Below are 24,720 nucleotides of genomic sequence, written 5' to 3'. Positions count from 1 at the left end.
CACTGACATGGGGGTCTGGTGCACTGCACGGTTTTAATGAAAGACTGCTGGAGGCATGTGCTTGTAAACTGTACAGCACAACAGCAATACAATATGTGACTCTGCCCTGTATCAGTCAGAAAGGAAGATCCTGGGACCAGGAAGCAGAACAAGATGCCTTTTTCTGTCTCCATGTTGCCCTGCTGTGTTGTCAAACAGTGACCCTCCCGCATCCCTCTGTATCTTTATGCCTGCCCCATCCTCCCATCCCTCCTGCCTGATACCCCAAGTCCTTCAGGTGCACAGTCATCTTCCCCCATAAGGTCAGACCCCTTGGATGAGGTTTAAGAAAGACAAATGGAGGCAGCGTAGGGAGGCAAGAAAGCTTTGCAGTCAGGCAGTCTTGGGGTCTCTTACACCAAGGCCTCCTGCATGCACCCTGGGCCTTATGGCAGCTCCCCCTCCTTTGCCCTCCACCATGGCCCAAGCCACAGGCCCAGGTATGCAGTTTGGATGAGTCATATTGGCTCTTCAGAGAACACACAGGGAAAACAGTCTGTTCCTGGGATGCTGAGACAGGGCCCTAAAAGAGCTTTTAGGTGTGGAATCCAGGCAGCAGTGCCCCAGGCTGTCAGAGAGGGTGCTTTGTTCTTTCTCCCCTCCACCTGGCTCAGGTGGGCTGTCTTCTACTCATCCACATGAAGGGCTGCCAGCTTCTCAGCTGTCTCTTGCAGCCACCACACGTTCACTAAGGGACATTGCCACTGTTTCTGCAAGTGCAAATGGTTTTTGTTTCTGGGGAAACTCTTCAGTTTTGAGTAGTTAGCTTGGGAAGAGCGTCACCTGGTAAGTCCATCTGCCATGCTGAGGAAATACCAATGAATAATAGCAGTAATAATGATGATAATAAAAATGGTGTACTTTAACAAACACCTATTATATGACAGACACTGTTTTAAATTTTTTTCATGTTTATTTGTTTATTTTGAGAGAGAGAGAGAGAGAGAGAGAGAGAGAGCATGTGCATGTGTGCGTAGGAGTGAGCAGGGGAGGAGCAGACAGAGAGGAAAGGAGAGAGAATCCCAAGCAGGCTCCACGCAGTCAGCACAGAGCCTGATGCAGGGCTGGAACTCAAGAACTGTGAGATCACGACCTGAGCCAAGATCAAGAGTTGGACGCTTAACCAACTGAGCCACCCAGGCGCCCTGCCAGACACTATTTTAATCGCATTGCATGCCTTACTTTGCTTAGTCCTCACAGCAAAATGAGGTAGGTATGATAATATTTTAGGATGAAAAAGCTGAGACTCGGGGAGGTTACATACTTTTCCCAGGGACAAAGTATGTCATGGCAAGCACATGACAGAACCTGGATTCTGTCACTGGCCTTTCTGACTTCCCAGACCAGCCTGGTTGCCGCTAGTCCTCAAGGTTTCCCTCAGATGGTGAACTGGGAGTAACTTCATTTGTGCGTGTGGATATTATATAATGGCCTTTGCTGGTGTGTCCTCTCCCATGGAAGGAATTCCATGAGGCTGCTTGAGGCAACGTGCATACTCCTCTACCCATCCTGCCATGGGCCATGCCGGCCCAGCCTGTGAACCTTCATCAGTGCACTCTGGGGACCCTTGACCTCACCTCCTCGTCCTGTTCTGGTCTCACTGACTTCTTTACTGTTCCTCAGACACATCAGGCATTCTTCTGTCTCCAGGACTTTGTGCTTTCTGTTCTTTAATTCTGGAATGTTCTTCACCCTGACTTCATTCAAGTCTGTGCAAATATTACCTTAGCTGAGAGGCTGTCTCTAACTTTGTGTATAAAAGAGCATCCCTTTCTTCTCTCACCATCCTGGGCTTCTATCCCTTTCCATTGTTTTGAGCTTCCGCATAACCCTCACCACCACCTGGCATAGTCTACAAATGGATGCTTGGCCAGTGTTGTTCCCTGCCATGTTCTCCACATTTAGAACACTGTGTGGCCTGTGAGGTACTCAGTAAATAGCTGTTGATGACTATACCAGTGAATGAAATGTCCCAGGCACACTACTCCAGATCATGAAGCCAATCTTACATTGCAACTTAAGGCAAATGTTGACATATCAAAGTAGAAACTGATAAGAAAAAAATCCAGTGGGTTATTATTAAATACAGTGGTTAAAAATAGAGCAAACTTTTTTTAAATAAGAAAAATGTTTTTCTTATGCTCTTATACAAATTATATGCATATAATTATTGCATGAATATTTGGGATTTTGGACTTGAACCCAGCTAGAGTTACTTGCTATTATCTGTATGAAGGTGTGCATTGAGAACTCCATGTAAAAATTGTACATACTTTCTCCATGAAGTTTCCTAACTATTCCAGTAAGAATCAATACCTATTCCTTGAAGATGCCTTGAAGAACACTTTATCCATACCTCTGTAATAAATAAGGCAGCTAAGCCAAAATAATTTAAATAAACACTGGATATGAAATCTAGCAAATACAAATTAAAATTTTTCTTTTGAAATTCTATAGCTAGATGACTGGACAATCCATATAACCACTCTCAACTTCTCTTTGCATGAGGGTGAAATAATGCAGTCAGTATTTCATTAATTCAACAAATATTTCTTGAGTATTTACTATGTGCCAGGAACTTTCACTGTATTTTTGATAAATCCTAGAACAAAACATACAAAAGATATCTGAGCTTATGGAGTTCATATTCAAGTGATAATGGATATTAAAAGGAGTTGCATAGCATCGAATGCCAAGTTAATATTAAATAATATAGCAGATGTGAGCTGCCCTCCTACCATCTACCTTCCCTTGCCCCAAGTTCCAGAGCCTCAATTATGTTTTGGTGTCTACCTCTTCCACATGTTTCTGGGAACACTGACCACACTCTTAACCTCAGGAATAAATCCTCACCATGCTCCGTAACCCATTTTGCCAGTGGTTGGGGTAGAGTTGGGAATGTGACCCAGGTCTGAAACAATGCAATGATGGAAGAGGGGGTTTACAAGAGAAAAAAGAAGAGATAGACTCATTTTGCCTCTGGAAATTGTCATATCCAGATGTTACATCTGGATCTGGCACATAGGAGTGAAGTCATTTCCTAAACTGAAGAAGAAGGGAACACTGAAGACACAGAGCAGAGAAATGGAAAAGACCTGGATTTTTTATAATAATGTCAGTCACAAACTCACCCAATTCTAAAACCTACCCCACCTTTGGACTTGCTGCTACATTTCTGAATTATTGAAGCCACTATGAATTAGCATTTTCTGTTACTTGCATCCAAAGGTACTCTAATTGATATAAATTATTATCATGATTCCATTTCTCTTGCTTATCAGCAAGATCTTTGGGAGTTGAGTCTGTTTCATGTTTACGCGTGTATTTGTACTACTTGGCATATATAGCACTATGTTTAATATAAAGTATATTTCAATGAAAATGTGTCTACAATCATGTATTTATAGCTTTGTGTATATGTGATTTTTTAGACTTTTTGCAGGTCTCAGGTTCAGTGCTTTATGCAACAGTTATATAAGAGAATGATAAATACCAGCTTACTTCCAAAGGTTTGGATATTGAAGATACAAAAATTTTAAAAGAACCCCAATTTCAAAACCCATGTAGTTTAAGTGCAGGTTCTGAGATTCAGTATTCCTGAGGTGGGTTTATTTGAAGCAATGGCCTGTGGCCACACAAATATCTTTTATAAAGCCCTATGAGTATGGCTGAGGTTACAACTCCACTTAGTAAGCATGGATGTCCGAGCCCCGAGGTTGGCTGTGTGTTGATGCCAGTAAACGACAGTTAGGGTGGGGTCCACTCTGCCCCATGATTTTGGTTGATGAGGTCATGGGAACCGGACAAGGTTGGCCCTGGGTCCTGAGCTGACAGCCTGAGGTACAGTGATGTAGTGTGTGCATGTCATGGGCCAATTACTCTGCTTTCACGGGTGGAGAAGCTGAGACAAAAACAGCAGAAAGACAACTGGTCTACCTCAGGAGAACACAGGATTTATGGGGAGAATTCTCATTGCTCGCCTGATGTACCTGCCCCTCCACTGAGAGGACCCTTCAATTAAATTCTTCTTAATTTTCAACACTTATTCATTGTTAGGCATTGTAAGGGATATAAAGATAAGAAAGATACAATTTTCCCTCAAGGTACTAACCATTTGGTGGAGAATATAACGAGTATCTAATTCATTTTTACATATGTTCTTTCAGTCATTCATTCATTCCTCCACTCATTCAGCCAACTTCTAGAAACTTGAAATAACGCAGCAAGTAATGCAGAGGTGGTCTCTGCTTCAATGGAGCTTGTATTATAACAGAGAAGACATATATTAAAGTGTTAACTACCTAATCAATGACTTAACTACATTGATGATCTGTGCCACAAAAGAAGGAAGTACGTAGAACACTAGCAGAGCTTTAACAAGAGGTATGATCCAAATTGGAGATGCCACTACCTCTGATTTACAGATGAGAAACTGCATGGGAAAGTAAGCCACTTGCTAGAGATTACTCAGTTAGGCATGATGGAGCCAGATTGGCTCTCTCCAGAGTTCTTAACCACTCTACTCTGCAGGGAGATATCATGAGCTCCAGGATTGCCTTGGAGCAGGCAGTTGGATAAATAAGCCTGGGCCCTGGAGGAAGCTTCTGTGCAGGGGCTGTACCACAAATGAGAAAGCAATGAATACCAGCAGAGAAGTACACCGTGCTGAAGAGGGACGTTAGGGAGAGACTGCATCTCTCTGACAGAAGCACAAATGACTTCCCAGGGAGGTTGCCTTTACCTTTAGAGCCTAAGAGAAATACAAAAGAGTTTCTGCAGTGAGACAGAGATCAAGGGTATAAAGGGCATTCTAAGAAGAGAAAAGAATGTGAAAAAGAAGTTGGCAGAGGCAGAATGGTTACTTAAGGGGACCCTGCTAGGTCATTCTTGTGCCTTGCCTGTTGTTTCCAGACACCCTCAACAGCATACGGGGCTCTTACAGGCATGTGGGCACACAAAGTATTGTAGTTGGTGTTGAATATTCATTAGGACCCCAATTTCTACAATTCTTGAACAACAAAGAACCGAATTCAGCAACTATCCCACCTTGGAAACTGTGTCCATTCTTAATCCTAGTTTGAATAATGGGATTTTCGACAGGAATGTTGTTTAAGAAATGGGTGCCTAACATTGATCTAAATGCAGGGACAGAACTTCCATGATATCCTCTGGAAGTCAGGAAATCTTCAACCCACTGTGATCTCTGGCTAACACATTCCCAGACCTTTAGAACTGAAAGGGACCCAGAGATCATGTGGCCCAAAACTCCCATTGACTTGAGACTGCCTGTGAATTGAGACTTAAAATATGAAGTGACCACCCGAAAGTCATGCAGCCCTTTACTCAGGAATTTTATTCCCTCTCCCAGACTTGTCCTTTCTTCTCCCAACTCAACAGCTCCAGTAAATTTTTCTACCCTCAGGCACACACTTCCATTTATTATCTCACTGTATGGCTTTGTAATCTGCATCTACACTGCCCCACATGTTTGTTTTTGTTTTTGTTTTTGTTTTTGTTTTTTTTGAGAGAAAGAGAGAGAGAAAGAGAGCAAGTGAGCTAGAGTGAGTGGGGGAGGGGCAGAGGGGGAGAGAACTTTAAGCAGGCTCCACACTTAACCCAAGACCAATGCAGGGCTTGATCTCACGACCCTGAGATGACCTGAGCTGAAATCAAGAGTCGGGTGTTTAACTGACTGAGCCACCCAGGTGCCCTCACACCTTTGGTTTTTGTATGTTTGTTTTGCCATGTTTTACTTTGTTTTGACCATTTGTGTAGCATCATTGCAGCACAGGAGACTCTACTAATTGATTTACACGCATTATCTTTTGCAATCTTATGGTGATCCTGTAAATTATAGATATTCTTATGCCTTTTTTTTTTTTTTTTTTTTTTTTTTTTTTATTTAACAGATGTAAAAACGGAGACTCTGGAAGATTAAAGTGCTCTCCTCCGCTCATACAGTGGTTATTTATATGAGCCAGGATTTCAACCTAATTCAAAGCCTGTACTCACATCCAGTCAGCTACAATGTCTCACCCACGTCTTCTCTCTCATGGAAGCCTGATTGCTTTTGGGCTAGAAGCATTGATTGGCTAGCAGTCTATATTCTCTCTGAGACATGGGTGTCCCTACACAGAAGTAACAGGTTCGTCTTTTATAAGTGTGCTTCTTATTGCTCCTTGGCCTTTTGGTTAAAATAAAGTACAAAAGTGTATTTCTTCCATGTGCCATCTATTTTAACAATAGCTGATATTTTCAGGCAAGACTGAAATAGAAATTCATGCTGTATTATAATGGCTTTTCTTTTTCACCCAGGAAAATACTGTGATTTTTTAATATTAATTGTTGTTGATTTATTATCTAAAAAATTTATCTAATCCACAGAACTTTGGAGGAGGGGGAAAGCATTACTACATTGACCGTCCATTTTGGATAACCTCTCAATTTCTGTAGTTTATATATACCTTTTTGGGAAACATAGAATCAATTTTATCTGGTACCCAAAAGGATATGATGCCACATCTCATTGTGTTTTTATGTCTTTCTGATGGAGTGTTAGCAATGGCTCTTATCCTGGATCCATTTAGCCTGGCCTGGAACCAGAGAACATTATCTCCATTCCCAGAATGCTCTCGAATGAGCCTACATATCAAATTACCATATATCACCCAGGAACACCAGGACTCTTGCCACTTACTGTGAATTTACAGTTCTTCGTCCTCTTCCAAACTCCTAGCATTTCTTTTGATGTGAAAAAGCAATTTTAAAATGTACCATATCTAATATAACACATGGACATGTTCACCACACACATTCTTTTAATTAAAAGAATCGGTACACTGCCTTTTGCTGACAGTTAACACCCATGCTTTAGTGCCATTTTCTATTATTGATTTATGAGGTGCATACTCAAAGCAAATTAGGGAATAAATCATCGATGACATTGATTTGCTTACCAGCTCTCTAATAAATGTGTATAATTAATTGTGGGTGTGCTACCTGTCGCTGCTAGTTGAGACCTTCCCACAGTTTTGGCCTCTTCTCTCTGTTACACTCTTGGGCTTAATGGAGAAGGATTGGCGTAAACCTGAAGGCACAGCGCAGGCGAGAGCTTAAGCCATCAATATGTGTGAGACCCTCAGGTGGAAAAGGAATTTTTGCACACTTCCTTCTCATGAAGAGACCGGTGGGGAGGGAGTTTCTGCTTGCGTGAGGCAGCTCATTATTTCAAAGGATTTGCATGGGGCTTAATAACACCTCTGGAACTGATTATTTCTCAACCAGGATGGCCATAGAATCAAGTGGTTTTTACTTTCATGGACCTTGGTTTGCAGGTGCCAGGTAACAGGAATAGGTGGTCACGCTTTTGTTTTGTTGGTCAAAGAAACTGCTCTTTAAAAAGCAAGTCTTTTTTTTTTTTTTTTTTTTTTTTTTTTTTTTTTTTGTGCAGGAGGGGTGCTCAGTATGCTTCAGGGAGTGGGGTCTTATGTGGCAGTAGGGTGCAGTGGGGATTGTACTTCCTTTAGAGCCAGCTTGGATTAAATCCCAACAATGTCACTTACTTTCACACTTCAGTGTGCCTTTGGCAAGTTATTTAACTTCTTGATCTCTGTTTCCTTGTCTACAAAGAAGGAAATAATAATAGTAGCTCCTCTTAGGGTTGCTCTAAGGATTAAATGAGATAATTTGTTTGAAGTGTCTAGACTAGAGCCTGGCACATAGTTGGCACTACATGGTCACCATTATTATTGATTATTCTGGAATCCATGAATGGGCTTTTGTGTGTCTGTAAATCTGAAGATTTGTACAAACTTTGTGTGTGTATACATATATCTAGGGAGTGGGTCCATGATATTCATCAGAGTCTCAAAGGGATCCCACACTTCCCTAGGGTTGAAGACTTTCTGCCCTCCTTCCTATTTTTGGAGCATTTCTAACTTGAGCTCTCCTTCCTGATTTGAACATGCTATTCCACCTGCATGGGATACGCTGACCCAAATCCTCTCCCTCCTTTCTAATAATAAGAATAATAGCAACAACAACAACAACGATAGTAATAACCTAATGTTTACAGAGCTTCTACTATGTGGTAGATCTTAACTTAGGTACTAATTTTTCTCTGAGCCTCATTTTCACATCTTGTAGGGCTGTTGTGAAAATTAAATGAGGAAATGTGGGCAGAGGAGCTGATACTCCATTGGTATATAGGAAATAATATATCCTCTTGACTTTTCTGTTTTGTATATATATATATATATATATATATATATATATATTTTTTTTTTTTTTTTTTTTTTTGCATTCCTCAATGGATAAGAAGCATTAGGAGAATAAGCCTTTGTCGTTTTAAGACCATTATGTTCTTGGATTGTTTGTTACTGGAATATAACATAGCCCATTCTGACAGATACATTGCTATATCCCTCAGGGCCCAGGATAATCTGGCACATAATTAAACACTCAATAATTATATATTGACCAACTCAGTGAGGGAAAGAAGAAAAGAAGGGTGGGAAGAGGAGAGGAGGAAAAAAGTTGGACATAGAATGAAGTTAACTAAAATGACTCATAAGGGTTCATCTTCTCTACAGATGGACTGAAACAATAAATATTTTTCCAATCTATAAAAATAAGGATTTTCCAAAGCTTCCAAAAGACTGAGATATAATTATAAAGGGAGAACATATTTTGAGTTATGGGATCCAGGAGTCTTGGGGCAACCTGTTCTTTTTTGGGTGGTCATCAGGTTAATCCCTGAGTATGGTATTTCCAATTCTCCTTGGTGCCTGTGGTCTTCTGAGAAGGGAAGACTGTAGGATGCTCTGCGAGAAGATTCTATTGCAAGTTATAGTATTTCATTGATCCAGTATTGCATTCCTGGTCTGGCACAGAAATGCCCACTTCCCTACCAGTCTTGTATTGGCCACATCCCAGTTCTCATTGGAGTGTGGCTCACACCTCTGTGTGTCTGACTCCAAAGGCTCTCAGTTGTGATGTACACTGGGTCTCAGCACACTCCTGGCTGCATGGCCACACAGAATAAAGAAAAAGAACAATTAAAAACAGATGCCTTGCACAACCACCAGGACTTCTCTCTATTTTAATCTCCCGAAGTGCTGTTTCTCAGAGCTCAGGAAGACTTTGGCTGGTGACATAGCAGTGTGAAGGACCGATGAATTGTTGGCATTCTTTTGTTCTGAGGAGAATAAACTAGTTTCAGTTAAAATAAGAACCAGATTGCCCCCAAAAATGTCTATGTCTTCAGAGTTGCCAGTTAAAAACAACTTCTAGAGTGTTTGAATGAGAACTTTTCCCAAGGATGGCTTTGGTGAAGGAGGAGAGGCTGCCAGATACTGCATCATTAACTAAATACCACAGAAAATGGCTCTATGTTTTATTGCTGTGTGTGTTAAACTATGGAGAACAAGAAATTGGAAAGCTCAGTTGTATTCAAAGAACGGAGAACAAAATGCTCCAGCTGTTCTGTTTGGGAAAGGATAATTCATAAACAGAGAAACAGGCAACACATTTTTGGATATGACTCAACAACTAGTTGGAGGCCATCATGGTGGCAGAACTCTTTTGGCCACCCAGCACCCCTCCCCACCTTCTCCCCTAAGATGTGTCTGAATACATGTCTTAATTTGATCCTGGAGGAAGTCATGTAGCATGCATGAGACTGTCAAATTGCCTTGGTCCTTCTGGGTGACTGTTTCTTGCTCATGTGGGCCTCACAGAGTGATGCACAACCTAACACAATACCAGGGCAGCTGCTGTTGCTCCTAAGTTTGAGTTTAAAAAGAGAAAAAGGAAGAAAGAAAGTGGCAAAAGTGTACCCCCCACTGTTTCCTGTTAGAATCATATTTGAGCTTCCATTCAAGTCTGGAAAAATTCATCTGATGACATCTGCTTGACCTCCTGGGAAATAGAGGAGGGGTGGGGTTTGCCAACAAGATAACTTCCTCCTTCCTTCGCTTCCTGCAGCCTCCTGCTCCAGCAGCGCCCATGGCTGCCTTCCAGCTGGGCCTGGATCCTCTGCTATCGTGGACCCCACCCTGCACGTTCCTGTCTGCATCTGGAGGCCCCGCGGCCTCTGGCTGTTGGCCTACTAGAGCAAGGCAGACTTTCTCAGCCCAGCAAAGGCGTTGGCTCTGGAGACAAGAAGTTAGAGAGAACTCAAGAAGCCAATGGGTAAGGAATTCCAAGGTCTTTGTGGAGCTCCCAGTGAAAAATATAGGTCAATACTTGTTTTCTGAAAGGATTCTTCTTTCAGGATTGTTGGACTTTGTTCTTTCCTTTGAGCAAAAGCATGGCATAAGATAAGGAAAGTCCATTTCATTCAATTGTAGATTAATTGCTACCATTCAACTGTTTTTGATCTACAAAACTGGCATTTCCATATGGTTCTACCTACTACATTATGTCAACACTGTTCTGGGCATTGAAGGTAACAAGAACGGTAAGAAAAGGTGCTTCAGGGGACATAGCTTCCAATAAGGGAGATGGGCATTTAAGTGAATGTCACAGAACATTGTGAATAGTCTAATTATAGAGGGTGTGACAAATCTTGCTTGTTCAGAATAGAAGATTGCCAGAATCAGTTCTAAGTTATTGCACACACAGGAGCTTCTTTGTTTAAGACTAGTTACTCTCTACCAGCTCTTAGAGTGGGGAGAAAGAGGTGTGTGGCATTTTAAAAATTCTATTTATTTTTTAATTTTTAAAATATTTATTTATTTTTAAGTTTATTTATTTTTGAGAGAAAGAGAGACAGAGACAAAGACAGAGTGTGAGTGGGGGAGGGACAGAGAGAGACGGAGACACAGAATCCGAAACAGGCTATAGGCTCTGAGCTGTCAGTACAGAGCTGGATGTGGGGCTCGAACTCACGAACTTTGAGGTCATGACCTGAGCCGAAGGCAGACGCTTAACCAACTGAGCCACCCAGGTGACCCATGTAGCACTGTTTTTTCACTCATTTTTAAATTTTTGAATAATTTTGGGTTTATTGAAAAGTTGCAGAGATAGTACAGACAGTTCCCATATATCCATCACCCAGTTTCCCGTAATATCTTACATTGCCATGTACGTTTGTTAAAACCAAGAAATCAGCAGTGGTACATTACTATTAAACAAACTCCAGACTTATTTTAATCTTATCCTTTTCCACAGCTGTCCTTTTTTCTATCCACATTGCATTTAGGTGGGGTGGTTTTAAAATGTGTTTGCAATTTTTTTTGACACTCCTTCCATGGAAAGTGGAGTCTATGTTCCCTGGAAACTGGATAGTCTTTGAGGACTATTTTGGTCAATAGAGTACAGTGGAAGTGACAATGCACGACTTTCCAAGCCTAAGTGGTGATTCTTCTTGAAGCCTCCAGTGTCCATGTAAGCAATCCAACAGCTCTGAGCCACCATGTTGGGAGGAAACTCAAGGTAGCCCATGCAGAGACACCACATGGGGAGTCCTTGAGACAACATGGGGAGAGATACTCAGTCACACTCCAGCCTCCTAACCCCCAGCTGCTCCACACAGTTCCAGCTTTAACCACTGTCAGACTGCAACCAAGTGAAAGACCCTGAGCCAGAGCTTGCCAGTCAAGTATTTCCTGAATTCCTAACTCAGAGATGCCGTGAGAGGTGTTACAATGATTGCTGTTTTAAGCAATTCTGTGTTGGGCGTTTCATGATGTAGCAGTAGATACATGGACTAAGATGGTTCTACCAGCAGTCTGAATGAGGTATGAGACTCAGTCACACATAATAACCTTTCAGATGTTCCACTGTTTCATTTTTCACACATTTACTGAGCACCTACTATATCCCAGGTATGGTACTAGGTGCTATGAAACTAGGTGACTGAGATAGTTTCTGACCTTGAAGAAAGAAAAGCAGATGATTCAACAAATGGCCACACTATGATATGTTAAGGTAGTGTCATGAGATGAGAGAAAAGGGACAAATTTCCCAGGAGATGTGATGGATACCCTTTGCATGGATCAGGAGTTGAAAGATGAATCAGATTTTTCCATTGGGGAAGGGGGTGAGAGTGAATGGTGCATTAAGGGAACCTGGAAGAGCTCTGCATAGCTGGAAACAGAGTTTATTTGCATGAGTGTGTGTTTGGGGTTGGGAGTGGAGTCAGGCACGAAGAAGAAGTAAAAGTGAAAAAAACTGAACAGGGACACTGAGGTCGAGTTTCCAGAGTGGAATCTGAGGTGGGAAGTGGAACATCATATCTTTTAGTCTGGATCTGATTCTTCTTCTAGAAACTTCTGAAGAAGATGATGTTTAAATATTAGTTGCTAGTGCCCTTAGGAATTTGAGCTTAAAATATACATCCACTGTATGTAGCTTGACCTTCTGAAAGAATAAACTTTGGAAATGACTGGAGGTTAAGTTCCAAACCTCTGAGCAAGTCTGTCAAAGTGCTGGTCAAGAGGTTTATGAAGTTTTTATTTCCATCGTTGGTCTTTTCCATGGAACCAAGTGTATGTGTGTATATGTGTGGAGGGGGAGCGTGGGATGAAACATGCATTTTCAAAAGTAAACAGAGCTTAAGTGAAAGGAAATCTAATAAACTCTGTGAAGGCAGCAACTGAAGACAGAAACGGAAAGAAGAGTGGAAAAAGAGTGAGCTCAAGATGGTAGGGGATAAGGGAATGAGTCAGAACCCAGAAGAAAGGGGCAGTTGAGGGGGTGGAGACAGCCTGTAGTTCTGGAACTCTGACTCCTGCCTGGGCCACTGTGGTCCCTTATTTTGCTTAATCTAGTGTGAGTTTGTTTCTGTCTCTTTGATACAGAAGAGTCTTGACTAATCTCAGGGTTATATATGCTTCTTATTTGATTCCTCCCAAAATGCAGATTTGCAACAAGATGAAATAATTTTCTCAAAGTCACACAGTAGGTAAATGACAGAGCTGGATTTGAACTGGATCTTCTGACTCCAGAAGTTGGTGTTCTTTCCAGAAACTGAGGCAATGCTTGGGTTAGAAATCTTGCTAATTTCTTGGTTTTGACAAATGAACATGACAATGTAAGATATTAGGGGAAACTGGGTGATGGGTGTATGGGAACACTCTGTACTATCTCTGCAACTTTTCTATACATATAATGGAATATTACTCAGCCATCATAAAGAATGAAATCTTGCCTTTTTCAAAGATGTGGATTGAGCTACAGTGTATTACGGTAAGCAAAAATAAGTCCGTCAGAGAAAGACAAATACCATATGATTTCACTTGTAAGTAGAATTGAAGACACAAAACAGATAAACACAGGGGAAGGGGGAAAAAGAGAGAAGAAACATATCATTAAGAGACTTTTAATGATAGAGAACAAACTGAGGGTTGATGGTGGGAGATGGGTGGGGGATTGGCTAGGTGAGTGATGGGTATCAAGGAGGGCACTTGTGATGAGCACTGGGTGTTATACATAAGTGATGAATTACTAAATTCTACTCCTGAAACCAATTTTACCATGTATGTTAACTAACTAGAATTTAAATAAAAACTTGGGGAAAAAAAGATGGCCAATGCCCCCCGAACTACAGTGGGCTCTTGTGAACTCCCAGTTATGAGAAGGAATATCACTGTACAAGTTTGTACCACTTGCTCCTGTCTGTCATTTTATTTCCTCAACTTAGAAGTAGAAGGAGAAAGGATATACCTCCCATTTACCAAAGCAAGCAAAGCAAAGCAAGTGTGTTAGTCTGCTTAGGCTTCCATAAGAAAATATCATGGAATGGGTGGCTTAAACCTCAGACATTGTCCCCCCACAGCCTGGAGTCCAGAAGTTCCAGGTCTCCGTGCAGCATGGCAGGGTTCTGGTAAGGGCCCTCTTCCTGGCTTGCAGACTGTGTCCTCACATGGCCTGTTCTCTGTGCGATCTCTCTCTTCATCTTCTCATAAGTCTACCAGTGCACTCAGATCAGTGACCCGCTTATGACCTCCTGTAATTTGAATTACCTTCTGCCTACCCCATCTCCACATATAGTCAGTCATATAGAGGGTTAGAGCCTCAACATATGAATTTTTGGGAGATACAATTCGGTCCATAGCAGACCCATGCTCTATACCATAGGTGGTGAATGCAAATGCAGAAGTAATTAGAACTGAGTGTTCAGAGCAGGTGACCCTTCACTTTGGCAACTTACTTTATTCTTTCCTTCAGCACCTTTGTGGATCCTGCTTGCACTGGAGAAGGGCTTTTTGGTGTTTGTCTGGGTAAGAAGTGGGGCTTGGGGGAGTCCAGCTGCTCAGATAAAGATCTGTGATTTGCTTTCTTGCACCCTACCAGGTTCAGTGGCTTCTAGGCACATCTCCCCATTTCTTAGAATTTCTTGCCAGGACGGGGAGGGAGACCTTTTCCATTTGGGTCTCATTTTTCCACCTTCCTTCCTGCCTCCTCCTGGCAAAGACTGATCTGTCTCTTTGACAACTGGACACCCGCTGCCAGAAGAAATAATCCCCATGTGTGGAGGGTGTTACCAAAGGGAACAGGGTGGAGGGAGGAGGGAAGGGCTTCCTGCCAGCAGCCCAGTGGACAGCAGAGAAGGGGGATGGCTGTGCTGGCCCTGGAGGGTGAGGCAGATGTTTGCAGGGAGAGGATCTGCCTGGGAAGAAGCAGGGTCCAGAGGCAGCCGAGAAATAACCAGGGGTGGGAGAAGCCAGGAGGCAGAGGGGAATAGGAGGTGGCTTCCAACCGGAAAGGGATGGAGGGAGTGGCTGGACGCTGAGGAAGCACATGGGGTGGGGAGGTGCTGTTGAAGGAGGCAGAGGGGGGTGATGGTAACAGCTCACTATTGTACAGCATTTCACTGCTTACATAGCATTTTGACCTACATTGTTATACATGTATAACATGTTAACCTTAGTGAAGGTCTCTGGGTCTTGATTCCCGTTTGTAAAATGGGGGTAGCTGCACCTACCAGGCAGGCTTCCTGAGGCTACCCATTTTGCTGAAAAGTAAGGCGAGGCTCACATCATAAGCGGATAATAAGAATGCTTGTTGGGTAGTCACTGTGTGCCAGGTGACATTCTGGGTGATTTACGTCTGTGAATTGAGACAGTTCTCCAAAGCAGATAGGCAAAGCTGCTCTTTTGTAGACAAGGAAACAGGCTCCAGCTAATTCCCGTATTTTAGAAACACATATTAGCTGGAGTGCCTGGGTGGCTCAGTGGGTTAAGCATCCAGCTCTTGTTTTTGGCTCAGGTCATGATCTCATGGTCCGTGAGTTCGAGCTTCACATAGGGCTCCAAGTTGCCGGTGCAGAGCCTGCTTGGGAGTCTCTCTTTCTGTCCCCCCCATCCCGATTGCTTGCACACACACACACACACTCTCTCTCTTAAAATAAATAAATAAACTTAAAAAAAAAAAAGAAATACATACTAGCCAGTACCAGTTTCAAGGTGGCATACAAAGGCTGGAGGTGAAATCAGTGCAAACACATCCCCTGGGACAGGACAGTTCCAAGGGCTTTGTGTCCAAGATTTCCTTACATTTTCACAACCAGGAGATAAGGACGCTGTTATTATCATTCCCTTCTTACAGATGGAGAAACTGAGTCACAGGTAGGCAAGGTGGCAGGGAAGTAGGTTGTGAGTGAAATTTGAACTGAGGCAATGTGGTTCTAGAGTCTTCGGGTTCATCTATCATGCTCTACAGCAGTGAGTAAAAGAAAGGTGGCTTTGTTCTTAATTTCAGGTGACTGACTCCAAATCCTGTGTACTTTCCACTAAGCCGGACTGCCTTTTGGGCTTCACTGAAGGAACATATTAAGTGTAGTGAAAAGGGGATGGTCATACAAACATGCCAAGATGTGCTGAACAGGTGGCCCTCTTTCCTAACTGCCAGAGCACAGCCTCACTCTAGGACCCCACCCCGAGATCCTAACAAACAAATACATCGAGGAAGATGCCATGGTTTCTGGTTCCTTGCAAATCAACCAGGTCTCATGGACTTTGGGTGACATCCAGCTCCAGAATAATCTCTACACATGGGGACGTAGGGTGTTCAAGTGGTTTAAATGCCAGGCTCAGGTGAGAGACCTGCCTTTGAATCTCTGTTCTGCCATTTGCTGCCTTGAGACGTCCAGCTCATTGCTTCACCGTCTTGAACCTTAGTTTTCTGCTGTAAAGTGGGTGGCACAGTACCAATTTCTTAGGGCTATTGTAGGGATTAAATGAAATCATGCTTGTGAAGGGCTGCACCCTGGCCTTGGTGCATGGTCAGATGTGAAGTAAATGTTAGCATTGGGGTTAAGAGCTTAAGGCCTGGCCGAACGTACCTAGGTGTAAGTCCAGGTTCTGATACTGATACTTTGTGTGGCCTCAGCAAGTCAGTGAAGGCCTCTGGGTCTTGGTTCCCTTTGTAAATTTCAGATGACAGCATCTACTACACAGGACAGCTGGGGTGTTGAGTGACTGAAGCACAGGCAGTGGAACAACCAAATGATTCAATAGCTCTTACAATTCCTAGAAATGAGGAAGAAGTGACCTCTGGGCTGCTTCTCTTACCATGACTCTGTCTTGCCCACTGTTTCCGGGGCACTTTCCCAGGCAGGCCAAAGGCTTGAGAAGTGACCATCACTCATGATGGCCTAGTTACTCATGAAATTGGGAAGACTTCACTAGAGTATGGTTTTATGAGGTCTTTATCGTTGTGTGGAACTCTCCCGTGCTAGGTGTGATAAGGTATGTAGAAATGTTCAACACAGAACCCCTTTGTATGGGCTTTGCACTCAGACAGTTCTAGATTTCAGATTGGGGTAGGCTTCTCTGTAAAAAGGAAACAATAATTTTTACCTCGCATGTACTACTGGATGATGAAATGAAAGGGCACAGGACTTTGCCAGGCATGCAACAAGCTTTAAGCAACTGTTGATTATTATTCTTGACCATGGGGGTCCATTTTTTTTTAGAATAGGTAATAATTAATGGAAAAGGCCCTACTGTCTTTTGATAAGAAATATATTATACACTATTATCTTTATATCTTCAATACTGATATTTTAGTTAAGGAAGAAAGTGAAGGAAGGAAGGAAGGAAGGAAGGAAGGAAGGAAGGAAGGAAGGAAGGAAGGAAAGGGAGGGGGAAAGAAGGAAGGAAGGAAGAAGGAGGGAAAGAAGGAAGGAAGGAAGGAAGGAAGGAAGGAAGGAAGGAGGGAAGGAAGGAAGGAAAGAAGGAAGGGAGGGAGGGAGGAAGGAAGGAAGGAAGGAAGGAAGGAAGGAAGGAAGGGGAGGGGGAAAGAAGGAAGGAAGGAAGAAGGAAGGAAGGAAGGAAGGAAAGAAGGGAGGGAGGGAGGAAGGAAGGAAGGGAGGAAGGAAGGGAGGAAGGAAGGAAGGAAGGGAGGAAGGAAGGGAGGAAGGAAGGGAGGGAGGGAGGGAGGAAGGAAGGGAGGAAGGAAAGAAAGGAAGGGAAGGAAGGAAAGGGAGGAAGGGAGGGAGGAGGGAGGAAGAGAAGGAAGGAAGGAAGGAAGAAAGGAAGGAAGAAAAGAAGGAAGCAGGGAGGAATTCAAAATTAGAGCTATCATAGGTCCTGCCACAATTTTATATTCCTTGCTCCATACTAAGTATCTGTCCTTTCTCTGATCCTTGTCCTCACCCCTCTTTCAAAGCGATTTATAAATTCTGCTGGACACTTGTTCTGTGTAAAGAAGTGATATAGTTAAATAGTTCCTGTACAATGAGTAAGTTTAAGATCAAAATGTAACAATTACAAATGTATAAATATAGTAACTCATATTTACAGACAGAAAAAGGAGGGTGAATTTCTACAGAAAAGCTAACTATAGAATATTTACTTCCCCCCTGTCCCCAACCTTCTGAACCTGTTTTTAACAAAGTCAACTCCTGAAGGGAGTTCTGGTTATGGCAGCTACTAAAGATACTAATCTGGACTTTATTTGGGTTATGTTCATTGTTCATAATTTTTTATCTGTATTGTCTTCTGAACTGCATTTACATTTATTACTAGTCCCCACCTCAAATCCTATTCCAAACTATAGTAATCAAAATAGTATGGTATTGGCATAAAAACATACACATAGATCAATGGAACAGAACAGAGAGCCCATAAATAAGCCCACTTATATATGGTCAACTAATTTTCAACAAAAGTGCCAAGAATATAAAATGTGGAAAGGATTGCTTCTTCAGTAAACAATACTGGGAAAATTACATATCCATATACAAAAGAATGGACTTGGATCCTTATCTTACACCATACATAAAAATCAACTCAGAATAGACTAAGGACTTAAATGTAAGACCTAGAAACATAACATGCCTACAGAAAAGCATGGGGGAAATCTCGTTGACATTGGTCATAACAGAGATTTTTTGGATTTGACACTGAAAGCATAGGCAAAAAAGTGAAAATAAGCAAGTGGGACTATATGAAACTGAAATATTTCTGCATAGCAAAAGAAACCATTATTAAAATGAAAGGGCAACCTCCAGAAAGGGAGAAAAATTTCCAAATTGTGTGTCTGCTAAGGGATTAATGTCCAAAATATATAAGGAACTCATACAACTCAATAGCAAAGAAACCAAATAACCTAATTAAAAAATGGGCGAAAGGGGCACCTGGGTGGCTCAGTCAGTTAAGCATCTGACTTCAGCTCAGGTCACGATCTCACCATTCGTGAGTTTGAGTCCCATGTCGGGCTCTGTGCTGACAGCTCAGAGCCTGGAGCCTGCTTCAGATTCTGTGTCTCCCTCTCTCTGCCCCTTTCCCACTCGTACTCTGTCTCTCTCTCTTTCAAAAATAGACAAAAACTAGAAATTTCACAAACGGCAAAGGAGCTAAATAGACATTTTCCCAAAGAAGACATACAAATGGTTATGGGTGTATGAAGAGATACTCAACTTCACTGATCATCAGCGAAATGCAAATAAAACCACAACGAGATAGACATCACTTCACACCTTTTAGAATGGCTATTATGTGAAGTCAAAAGATAGCAAGTGTTCGCAAGGATGTGGAGAAAAAGAAAACTCTCTTACATTGTGGAAATATAAATTGGTACAGCCATTACAGAAAACAGACTAAATATGGAGGATCCTTTAAAAATTAAAAATAGAACTATTTTGTGATCCAGGAATCCTACTTCTGGGTATATATCTAGAGGAAATAAAAGTCACTATCTTGAAGAGATATCTGCACTCACATGTTCTGCAGCATTATTCAAATAGCCAACATATGGAAACAACCTAAGTGTCCATTGACAGATGAATGAATATAGAAAATGTGCTATTTCGGGGCGCCTGGGTGGCGCAGTCGGTTAAGCGTCCGACTTCAGCCAGGTCACGATCTCGCGGTCCGTGAGTTTGAGCCCCGCATCGGGCTCTGGGCTGATGGCTCAGAGCCTGGAGCCTGTTTCCGATTCTGTGTCTCCCTCTCGCTCTGCCCCTCCCCCGTTCATGCTTTGTCTCTCTCTGTCCCAAAAATAAAAACGTTGAAAAAAAAAAAAAATTTAAAAAAAAAAAAAGAAAATGTGCTATTTTATTCAGTCAAAGGGAATATTATCCAGCCTTAAAAAGGAAGGAATTCCTGCCATTTACAACAACATGGATGAACGTGAAGAACATTAAGCTAAAAGAAATAAGCCAGACACAGAGACACATACTGCACAATCTCACTTATGTGTGGAATCTAAGAAACTATGTGTGGAAACTAAGAAAAAAGTCGAACTCATAATAAGAGAGTGAAATGGTGGTAACCAGATATGGAGGTTTCAGGAAAAGGGAAATAATCAAAGAGTACAAACTTTCAATTAGAAGATGAATGATTTCTGAAGACCTAATGGACAGCTCGATGGGTATAGTTAATAATAATGTATTGTTTCTTTGAAATTTGCTAAGAGAGTAGATCTCAAATGTTCTTCCACACACATTACACACACACGCATACACAACAAGGTAGCTATGTAAGTTGATGGATATGGCTTAAAAAATTGCCAAGTAACTGCTCCTCAACAACCCCTCATGGTCTTCAGTAGTGTCTTCCTTGCTGATATTATAATTAGGGATTTAGTAAATATAAACAAAATTTATAAACGAAGAAGTTAGTAGAGGAAAAGTGCAATAATTAACACATAATTGATTAATGCAAAAGCAGTCAAGAAAGGGTATAAAAAGCAATATTTTGGGGAGAAGTAGAATCAAAGGACTTATTAGCAATCATACAAAATTTAAATAGACTATACCAATTAAAATATAAGGTTGTCAGGGGCACCTGGGTGGCTCAGTCAGTTAAGCGTCTGACTTCAGCTCATGTCATGATCTCACAGTCTGTGAGTTCAAACCCTGTATCGGCTCTGTGCTGACAGCTCAGAGCCTGGAGCCTACTTCGGATTCTGTGTCTCCCTCTCTTTCTGCTCCTCCCTCCCCCTCAAAAATAAACATTAAAAAAATTTAAAAAAAACCAGGATTGTCAGACTGCGTGCAAGAATACGGAAAGGCTGAGTTAAATATATATACCACCTAAACACAAACCTAAAATAGACTTTAAGACAAAAAACATTACTAGAGATAAAGAGGTACATTTCATAGTAATAAAAGGTTCATTTCACCTGAAATATACAATAACTCTAACTTTGAATGTATTTAATAACAGAGTATCAAAAACAAAGCAAAAGTTGTCAGATATAGAAGATGAAATAGATTAATCCACAATCATAGTTAATAGATTTTAACATATCTCTTATAGTAATTGATAGAAGACCAAGGAACAATGTATAAGATACAGAATATTTGAACATGATTAACAAATATTATATACAGAATACTGTACCTCAAAACAAAGAACATACTTCCTGTTCAAATGCACATGGAACATTTGCTATTTGCTGAACTATAAAGCATGATTCAATAAAATTGAAAGAATTCAAATTACTCAGAGAATGTTTTCTGGCCACCATAGAATTAAGCTAGAAATTTAAAGGTACCCAGAAAGGCAGCCCTATGTATATTTCTAAGTAATCTATGGGTCAAATTTTTAAAAAATAAGGTTGGAAGTTAGAAAATGTTTTTAATTAAATAATAATATATGGGATGTCCACCTGCCCCTCATTTGTTCACTGGATATTTCCCCTAATAGTTTACAAACTTTTAAACTCAGGAAAGGGCTGGGCCAGCTGGATCCAGAAAACAGATCTGCATGAAGCCCCTCTCCTCAGAATGTGGAGGAGGAAACAGAGAAGACTGGTAGAACTCTACAGGAGGGCCTCAGAGACTGTGGGACCTTGGGAAGCAGAACACTGAGAACATTTCCACCATGGAAAGCACTCTTCTTTATTCCTCTCTCTATGGAAAAAAAATGGAATTCTGCTAAAGCAGAGGAGAAAACTAGGGCCTTAAATACATGTATTATAAAATAAGAAAGGCCAAATATCAATGGTTAAATATCTGTCATAAAAGTTGGCAAAAGAACAGCGAATTAAATCCAAAGAAAGTAGAGGGAAGGAAATAATGACAATAAGGGGGAAAATTAATAAAATAGAAAATAATCAGCAAAACCAAAATTTGTTTTCTTGCAAAAACTAATAAAACTGATAACCCCTGGAAAAAATAATTAAAATAAAAAGTACAGAAATCCAGTATAAACAAGGGGAAAGACATAAAAAATAATTATAGGTTATTATAAGCATTTTTTATGAATAAACCTCATTAACTGAGGTAAAATGGATAAAATTTTAGTAAACAAGATATAAACAAGATATTAAGTAATTCTATATCTATTAAAAATAATAAAACCATAATTTAAATCTTCCTGTGAATAAAAATACAGGCCCAGATGATTTCTCCAATGAATTCTTCCAAACAGTTAAAGAAGAAATGACACTAATCTTAGATAGACTTTCTTAGGGAAGCAGAAAGGATATTTCTCAACTTCACTAGGCCAGCAAATCTCAATACCTGACAAGGATATTACAAGAAAGGATTCAATCAATCTTTCTCATGAATGCACGTGATGATATTTTAAACAACACATATAAAACAAGATATACAAAAAAGTTTTTTATCATAACCAAGTCAGGCTTTTTTTTTTTCCCAACAGGCCACAGCTGATTTAACACCAGTATAATTTCACCAGTACAATTCAATAAACTAATAGAAAAGGGATGAGAAATAAGATCAATAATCATATTGATAGATGCAGAAAAAAAATTGACAAAATTCAATATCCATACATGACTTAAAAGTAATCATGGCAACTAGAAATAGAGGGAACTTTCTTATTTGGTAAATATCAATAGAAACTTATAGCAAACTTTATATTTGATGATGAATGAACCATTAAAAATTTTCTTCCTGAGTTTGGATTTGAAAAAAAAATGGTGGAGATTACCATTTTATACCACTATTATATAACCCCTACTCAACATTGTATGTTGGAAGGTCTAACATCTGCAATAAGGCAAGAAAAAGAAATAAAATACATAAGAAATTAAAATGAAGATACTATCATTATTTATTCATGATATAATTGTGTACCTAGAAAATCCAAAATAATCTACAAATAATATATTACAATTAATAATTTAAGCAAAACTATAAAACATTATTGAGAAAATTTAAACAAGATCTAAAGAGAGAAATATATTAGATAGTTTATCTCAAATTTGTCTATAGATTTAAAAGAATCTTAATCAAGATCCAGTAGCACTTCTTTGAAATTATCAAGTTGATGTCTAAAATGTATAAATAAATGCAAAAGCTTCCCAATAACAGGCAATTTTGAGGAGGAAGAACAAATTTGGACCCTATGTATTACTGGATATTAAGAATTATATAGCTATAGTAATGAAAACAGCAGTGTATTATTGTCATAAGAACAAACAAAACAATGGAGCGAAATAAGTCCAGATAGAAATCCAAACATGTATAAATACTTGATTTATGACAAAGGGAACATAGTAAAGCAGTGGAGTGAAGATGATCTTTTCAACAAAATGTTCTGATTAAGTGGAAAAATGTTATTGAGTCTCACACCATACTTGAAACAATTAATTCCTAATGGACTGTGGATCTCAGTGTGAAAAAATAGAGTTTATGGGAGATACTATAGAGAATATCTTCATGATTTGGGGGTAAACAAAGACTTTTGAAACAGAATATAAAACTACTAAATGCAATAAAATTGGTTGATCGACTGAAATATATTAAAATTAAGAACTTATGTCCCCAAAGAGCACCATTCAGGGAGTGAAAATGCAAACCACCAAGTGGGAGATGTTTTATTTTTTTTATTTTTATTTTTTAATATATGAGATTTATTGTCAAATTGGTTTCCATACAACACCCAGTGCTCGTCCCAAAAGATGCCCTCTTCAATACCCATCACCCACCCTCCCCTCCCTCCCACCCCCCATCAACCCTCAGTTTGTTCTCAGCTTTTAAGAGTCTCTTATGCTTTGGCTCTCTTCCACTCTAACTTCTTTTTTTTTTTTTCCCTTCCCCTCCCCCATGGGTTTTTGTTAAGTTTCTCAGGATCCACATAAGAGTGAGAACATATGGTATCTGTCTTTCTCTGTATGGCTTGTCTCACTTAGCATAACACTCTCCAGTTCCATCCACGTTGCTACAAAGGGCCATATTTCATTCTTTCTCATTGCCACGTAGTACTCCATTGTGTATATAAACCATAATTTCTTTATGTATTCATCAGTTGATGGACATTTAGGCTCTTTCCATAATTTGGCTATTGTTGAGAGTGCTGCTATAAACATTGGGGTACAAGTGCCCCTATGCATCAGTACTCCTGTATCCCTTGGGTAAATTCCTAGCAGTGCTATTGCTGGGTCATAGGGTAGGTCTGTTTTTAATTTTTTGAGGAACCTCCGCACTGTTTTCCAGAGCGGCTGCACCAGTTTGCATTCCCACCAACAGTGCAAGAGGGTTCCCGTTTCTCCACATCCTCTCCATCTATAGTCTCCTGATTTGTTTATTTTGGCCACTCTGACTGGCGTGAGGTGATATCTGAGTGTGGTTTTGATTTGTATTTGTGGGAGATGTTTTAAATACATATAACCAATAAAGAATTCATATTCAGTCTTACAAATCAATTTCTAAAGACAGATAAGCCAATTTAAAAATGGGAAAAAATTTTAAACATTTCATATCTAAATGGTCAATAAGCACATGAAAAGGTGCTCAAAATCATCAGGGGAAGGCAAATTAAAACCACAGTTCAATACCATTGCAAAGCTACTAGAATGACAATTTTAAATGTTGACTAAGATGCCAAGCCATTAGAACTCATATACTGTTGGCAGGAGTGTGAACTGATGCAACCACTCAAGAAAGCTGAACATTTGTGTACCCTATGACTCAGCAATCCCACTTTTAGGTATGTACCCAAGATAAATGCTTACATCTGTTCACCAAAAATACCTGCAGAAGATGCAATGTCATATGACATTCATAGCATCACTGGTGAAAAAGTCTGCTCATAATATTTAACCTGAATCTATTCAGGCTTTTAAATCTAATTTCCAACTTACAGTTGATGCAGGGTAAAGAGAAACCATGATACCACCAGAAAACACTCAGATAAATCCAGACTATTAGGTACTGTACAAAATGGTCTGAAGTCTTTAAAAAGTCTCTATCAAAGAGAAAAAAAAGCACAACAAAACAAAGGTGAGCCAAAACATAAAATACCAACTGTAAAATAC

At 40.4% G+C, this 24,720-nt stretch overlaps 1 protein-coding gene across 10 annotated transcripts in view; it reads left to right on the top strand.

The window, feature by feature from the left end:
- Nucleotides 1–24,720, top strand: part of LOC147578935 (uncharacterized) — a 175,251-nt gene that overhangs the window by 82,987 nt on the left and 67,544 nt on the right. For 6 of the 10 annotated variants that reach the window (XM_086712464.1, XM_086712463.1, XM_086712462.1 and 3 more), the window contains one exon: nt 10,024–10,230. In XM_086712464.1, coding sequence (XP_086568590.1) covers nt 10,024–10,230 — 207 coding nt within the window. Of the gene's footprint in view, nt 1–5,948; nt 6,185–10,023; nt 10,231–24,720 lie in introns of all 10 variants that reach the window. The other 4 variants (XR_015253377.1, XR_015253376.1, XR_015253375.1 and 1 more) reach the window with 1 other exon arrangement.

This window comes from Puma concolor, chromosome B4 (assembly GCF_028749965.1).
Source record: "Puma concolor isolate L17-30 chromosome B4, mPumCon1.1.hap2, whole genome shotgun sequence".
Taxonomy (NCBI): Eukaryota; Metazoa; Chordata; class Mammalia; order Carnivora; family Felidae; genus Puma; species Puma concolor.
Note: the sequence above shows the minus strand (reverse complement) of the source record. Positions and strands in the feature narration are given on the sequence as shown.